The sequence below is a fragment of the Nicotiana sylvestris genome, chromosome 8, assembly GCF_000393655.2.
Source record: "Nicotiana sylvestris chromosome 8, ASM39365v2, whole genome shotgun sequence".
Lineage (NCBI taxonomy): Eukaryota > Viridiplantae > Streptophyta > Magnoliopsida > Solanales > Solanaceae > Nicotiana > Nicotiana sylvestris.
In genome coordinates this window covers 183881700-183888282 of record NC_091064.1, presented here as the reverse complement: position 1 = coordinate 183888282, position 6583 = coordinate 183881700, and the positions used below count along the sequence as shown (strand labels likewise).

The following is a 6583-nucleotide window of genomic DNA, read 5'->3' as shown; positions in this document are numbered from 1 at the left end:
GTATAGAGATGGGGTGGATGAAATTGAGATTAGCATCTAGAGTCTTGTGTCACAAAAAAGTGCCATTGTTGCTCAAAGGTAAATTTTACAGAGTGGTAATTAGACCAGCCATGTTGTATGGGGCAGAGTGTTGGCCAAATAAGAACTCACATATTCAGAAGATGAAAGTAGCAGAAATGAGGATATTAAGGTGGATGTGTGGGCACACTAGGATGGAAAAGATTAGGAATGAAGTTATACGAGAGAGGGTGGACATGACTCCTATGGATGACAAGATACGGGAAGCGAAGCTCAGATGGTTCGGGTACATGCGGAGGAGAAGGACAGATACCTCGGTTAGGAGGTGTGAGCGGTTGGCTTTGGCGAGTATAAAAAGAGGTAGTGGATGGCCTAAGAAGTATTGGAGAGAGGTGATCAGGTAGGACATGATGTGACTTCAAATTTCCGAGGTCATAGCCCTTGATAAGAAGGTGTGGAGGTCGAGCATTAGGGTTGTAGGTTAGGAGGTAGTTGAGCATTTTTTCTACTTCATACCGGGTACGAGGCTAGCATGATAGGCGTTCGTCTTAGATTGCTAGTGGTTAATATTGTGTTCACACTATTCTTCCATTTTTTCATAGTATCGGGCCTTATTTACTTGTTATTGTTATTGATTTTCATCTATTTTCTAGTTCTTATGTCGTTGTTATTATTTCTATGATTTCTGTTGATAGTTGTAACGACCCGACTAGTCGTTTTGCCTTTTAGAACCCCGTTACCTTAAAAACAAAACTTCCTGCACTTGCTTTAGATAATTTACGACTTGTGAGGACGGTTGGTTCGGGATTTGGAAGAATTTGGAGTGAAATATGCCCATTTGATTCCTTAGGATTTTCTTTAAAGGCTAAGTTTGACTTTGGTCAACATTTTGAGCAAACGGACCCGAATTCGTGATTTGATGGTCCCGGAGGGTCCGTAGGAAAATATGGGACCTGGGCGTATACTCGGAATCGAATTCCGAGGTCCCTAGCTCGAGTAATGAATTTTTATTAGAAATTGTTAAGCTGAAGTTTTAAGGATTTAAAGAAACTAATTAATGATTGATCACATGGGTATCGGGCTCGTATGTTGGTTCCGAAACCCGGTACAGGTCCGAAATAACATTTAAGACTTGCCCGCAAAATTTGGTGTCAATTCGAGTAGTTTAAGGGCGTTTTGACCCATCAGAGGAAAATTAAGAACTTGAAGTTCATAAGTTTGATTCAATTAGTTTTAGGGGGTGATTCTTAGATTCAGCGTTGTTTCGGGCATTCCGAAGGTTCGAATAGGTCCGTTTCGTGATTTCAGACTTGTCGGTATGTTCGGGCGGGGCCCAGGAGCCACGAGCGTCAATCGGACAAGGCTCGAGTGAAGTTGAAAATTTTGAGAAGTGTTGAAGCTGCTGCTTCTGTCATAACCACACCTATGGTTGGTGTACCGCAGGTGCGAGACCGCAGATGCGGTCCATCTATCGCAGATGCGGCCCAGGGAAGGCCAGGCCAAACCGCAGAAGCGGTCCCAGCCCTTTAGGCCCATTTTCGCAGATGTGGTCCTTTCCTGCAGATGCAGTCCCCTGACCGCAGATACGGAAATCGCTGAAGCAGTGAGCTTCATTTAATACGGTTCTAAGTCAATTTTTACCACTTTTCACTCCTCCATTGGCGATTTTGGGAGCTTTTGAGAAGAGACTTCCACCTAGCATCTTGAGGTAAGTCTATCTCACTAATTCTTAGTTTAATACATGTGTTTTAGGTAGATTAAACACTAGAATTTAGGTAAATCAAGGGGTTAGAGCAAAACCTAGGGTTTTTAATATTGTTATGGAATGAACTAGAAATCATATATTATTGATCTTTAGGTTATAGAGAACAACTTCCTTCGAAAGATTTCGGAACTCGGGCACGTGGGCCCGGGGTCGGATTTTAGGAAACTTGTGTTAAAGGTTGGGAAAATGCTTAAATAGTTAGAATTCGATCTTGTGAGTTTATATTGACTAGTTCCTACCTCATTTAACTAGTTTGGGATCGTTCGGCTCCGAATTGAGGAATTGGACTCGTTCTTGATATTAGAAGTGCACTGTGGAGCGAGGTGAGTCTCCTTTCTAACCTTGTAAGAGGGAATTGTCCCCATAGGTATAATAATTGAATTAATTGTTATTATATGCGGGGGCTACGTACGCACTAGGTGATGAGAGTCCGTGCGTAGCTACTATTATGTTAAGTCCGGGTAGTCTAGGGACCAAAAGCATGCTCTACGTGATATTCTTGTAACTTGATGATAAATTCGGATTCGTATAAATTATGTTGATTAAGGTAAATGAGACTAGTAGAGGAACCTTATCTTGCTTGGTTTTTTAAAAGAGAACTTGAATATTCCTGTGAATAACTACTCCCCAGATATGCATTATTGGCTGTTTGTTGATGAGTTTATTTATATTTGACCGCGTCGCACGTGTGATTCGCGAGCGGGGTAATAGATGCATTTATGGTTCGAGTCGTTCGACCCTCGGCAGTGCACAATCTACTTTTATGTTGGATCGGGCTGTACGTCCCTCGATTTTACTTGCGCATGCTTTACTTAGTATTTCTCTGTGGACTGAACTCCATGTATGCCTTGAAACGTAAATGGATACCCATGGTATCATTTGGAAGAAGAAATCTTATTCCCTACCATACAATGTTATTAAATTGTGCTATCCATGCTTATTATAAATTCTTTTATCATATTATTTGACCCTAGTAAGTATCGAAGTCGACCTCTCGTCTCTACTTCTTCGAGATTAGACGAGATACTTACTGGGTACATATTGTTTATGTACTCATACTACACTTCTGTACTTAATTGTACAGGATCTGAGGCAGGTGTATCTGGCTATCAGTCTGGTGCGCATCACTAAGCGGATTTCGAGACTTCTACGGTGAGATGCTTCCCTTCTCATGCCGTTCAGCAGCCTGAAGGAGCCTCTCTTATGTATTTTTTGTTGTCTATACTGTTTCGAACAGTAGGATAGTGTGATTCTTTTGTATATTCTATTAGTTGCCCATAGCTTGTGACACCAGGTCTTGGCACACACATTAGTAGACCGTATTATTTTGGGGTTGTATGATTATTTTCGGCTTTACCGATCATTTCTGATTTTATTACAACTTAAGGAATCATTGAAACTATTTTTGGATAAAGTAAATGAGAGCTTATTTAGTATTTTCCGCGTTGGCTTGCCCGACAATGGTGTTGGGCGCCATCACAACCTATTATGGAAATGGGTCGTGACAATAATACTAATTTATTTGTCTCTTTTCGTCTTCTTGAGCCGAGGGTCTTTCGAAAACAGTCTCTCTACTCTCTCGGGGTAGGGTAAGGTTTGCGTACGCACTATCTTTCCCAGACCCCATTTGTGGGATTTCACTGGGTTGTTGTTAGCTTGCACCATCATAGATACTAGGTAATCACCCATCAAGGCTTAAGCAAATGAGAACGATGTCAGGTCTCCGCTGAGATTGATCTTTGTCTCCAAGATTTGAGACCCCTTAACCACTAGGCCACACGCTTGGGGTGCATAAATACATACTCCCTCTGTTTTAGTTTATGTGAACTTATTTCCTTTTTTGTCCGTTCCAAAAAGAATGACCCTTTTCTAAATTTGGTAACAATTTAGCTTAAACTTACAATTCTACCCTTAATGAAAAGCTTTTATAACCGCACAAATGCTCTGGGCCCCTTTTTGACTTGTTTAGGACCACATATTCCAAAAGTCTTCATTTTATCTTAAAATCCGTGTCCAGTCAAACAGGTTCACATAAATTGAAATGGAGTGAGTATTATTTCTTTTTCTCAAATCAAGAAAAGGATGAAATTTGGGAAAAGAAAGAAAGGTCCAGGACCCATGATCACATAAATTAGGTGCAAGTCACTGCCTATAATACTAATTTCAGCAACAGAAAGTCCTGCTCTTCAAGTAAACAAGCACATGATATGGACATCTCCTTATTAATGGTAAAGGCAAGACTCCACAAAGCAGAAAACTGCCCTGTCCTCTTCAGTCCATGGACAGCTACTTTAAGCCATTGTTTTTGAAATAGAGTCATAAACTGCCTGAGTGCTAAAACAAACACCCCTTGCTTCACTCAAGTCCTTTCAAACTAATGGTATCGTTTGCGCAACAATCATCAAGAAAGATCATATATAAAGGTCCTGAAACTGAATTTCGATTTTCCAGTCTCTCGGAGCCTAGCTTATAGACATGACCTATATTACGTGGATCCTTCATTTACCTTGAACTACGCATGCCAAACAGGTGCGACATGAGTGAATATACTCATAAATACATAGCCTAGGTCATAACTACTTCATAACCAGCTTATGCAACGGCGAGAGTGAGAAACATCCAGCAGTCCATTCTGGAAAACCTGTTGGCTGTGTAATCCTCCATTTACTTATTTTGCTTTTTCTTTATCTCAACCAGTCTATACAACTTTCTTTTCTCAGTTGATAATAGAAGCTGTCAAATTGTTACTGTTCTTTCATAACAGCAGATTTACTACTAGAGTTATGGCATACATTAATGCATCAGCAACAAAAACTTATGCCCTGCCCAAAGTAATACTACAAGCAATGCACATAATGGCAAGAAAAGCTGAAACAAAACAATCAGTGGTCTCCAGAATAAGTATTGATCACAAACTGGCTTTCATTCTAAACTGTTCAATGCCGCAGATGTATAAATACTTCCATTTGCAAGTAGGAAGGTGGAACAAACATCTTTGACTATTAGCTTAACTACAGCTAAAGGAAACAGTGGTAGAGAGTGTCAAAACATAAAGAAGTAAACATACAAAAAAAGTTAAGGGGATTCAATATAGTGTGTGTGTGTATATATATATAGCAACATAGCTTAATTTTCCGGCGAAGGGACACCCCTTGGACATAGGTGGCTCTGCCACTGAAAGGAAACAGTTCTTTCCTATTTCACAAGTTCAATACAAAGAGAATACTGAATAGTGAATCCAATTAATTCCATTCTAAATTACCAATTTGAAATATCCACATCTGAAGTATCAATGTGTCCATTAGTGTACCGCATGTTAAAACATATTCCATGTATTCTCATCACAGCTATGATTTATCTTAAATAAATTAAAAATCATGCCCTTGAATCTTGATGTAACATTTTCAAGATCTAAAGCTTGCACTTTACTTCAACTCCCCACCCCCCCCCCCCCCCAACATATTTTCGACTCCAATTTATTTCCCTAGTTTAGGAACTCCTCAAATGTTCACAGCAATCTGGAAAAGTCAACCATAAACTTGACATTATTAATTGTTTTTCAAAAAATCACTACCCCGTGTAAATTATGCAACTAAAAATTAAATCAGGAGCAGCAACAAGAAGCTCCAACAAGATGTACACCAGTAGAGATAAATTCACAATATAAGATAGTACCAACGTATTTCACATTTATGCAACTTTTATCAAATCAAAAACCAAATTACAAATTTCAAGAAATACATTAGTTACTAACAGGAAGAACCTTCTTGACAATTTCATCACTAAGAGCAGCAATCTGAGAATCAAGAGACTTAATAGTCTCTTCCTTTTGCTTGTCCAAACTAGCTAAAGCTTCTTGCAACTCAGCTTCAACTTTCTTCCTTCCTTCAGCAATCTTCTGTTCCACTTCCAACTGTGTCTCTTTCTTCATTTTGTTCAATGCAGCTGATATCTCAGCTCTTGCAGCTTTCATTATAGCTGCTGCTTGATCTTCCAATTGCTTCACTTCAGCTGAAGTGTCCTTCACACTGTTTAATTTCTCTTTAATAGCAGAATCTCTTTCATCCATAAATTTCCCTAATGGGGAAAAGTAAAGTTTGTCTAAAGCAAACATGAGGAAAAGGAACTCAGCCATTATAATAGGGAGAGTTAAATTGAAGTCAAAGAGTGAAGCTTTTTCAATTTCTTCAGCAAGTGAAGGGGGTGCAAAGGCTAAAGAGCTAGCAAGAATGACTGAAATGGACTTGAGATTTGATGGGAGGGAAAGGGTTAGTGGGGATTTGGGTAATTTGGGGAGGGGTAGTTTTGGAATTGGAATTTGTGGGAGGGAAAGTTTGGTTCTTGGTGATGAAGGAATGGAAGAAGTGATTAGGGCTTTGGAGGAAGCCATGATCATGTTGGCCATGGCTTAGGCTATTTTCTTGAAATTCTTTTGCTGCTACTTTTTTTTTCCAGATGAATGAACTGATTTTTTGATTTGTTTGATTTTGTGAGAGAGGGGTTGGTTGATATTTGATTTTTCTGGTGGAAGAAAGGAAGATCTCACAAAGGTTATCTCATTCTATGCCACACAATCTTGAAGAGGCTGAGATGGATTTCTCAATTCTCAAATTCTCACCGGTGGCAACGGGCGTGCCACTCACGTGCCATTAAAATAAAATAAAATTTGAAAATAGGTAAAAATGTAAAAGTTGATCTAAATAGAAAGGGATGAATTCAGATTATTTATATAATTTGAGGCATAACTGATAATTTATAAAATTCGCGAAATTATAGTTTTTTATTGAGAAGGTAACATAC

The 6583-nt window shown here is 39.2% G+C and overlaps 1 protein-coding gene across 1 annotated transcript; it reads right to left on the bottom strand.

The window, feature by feature from the left end:
- Nucleotides 1-5428: 5428 nt before the first annotated feature.
- LOC104224816 (ATP synthase subunit b', chloroplastic-like) lies at nt 5429-6356 on the bottom strand. The gene has a single exon (XM_009776521.2). It carries the CDS (start codon nt 6186-6188, stop codon nt 5526-5528), a length of 663 nt encoding a protein of 220 aa, XP_009774823.1. The 5' UTR covers nt 6189-6356; the 3' UTR covers nt 5429-5525.
- Between the last annotated feature and the right edge of the window lie 227 nt (nt 6357-6583).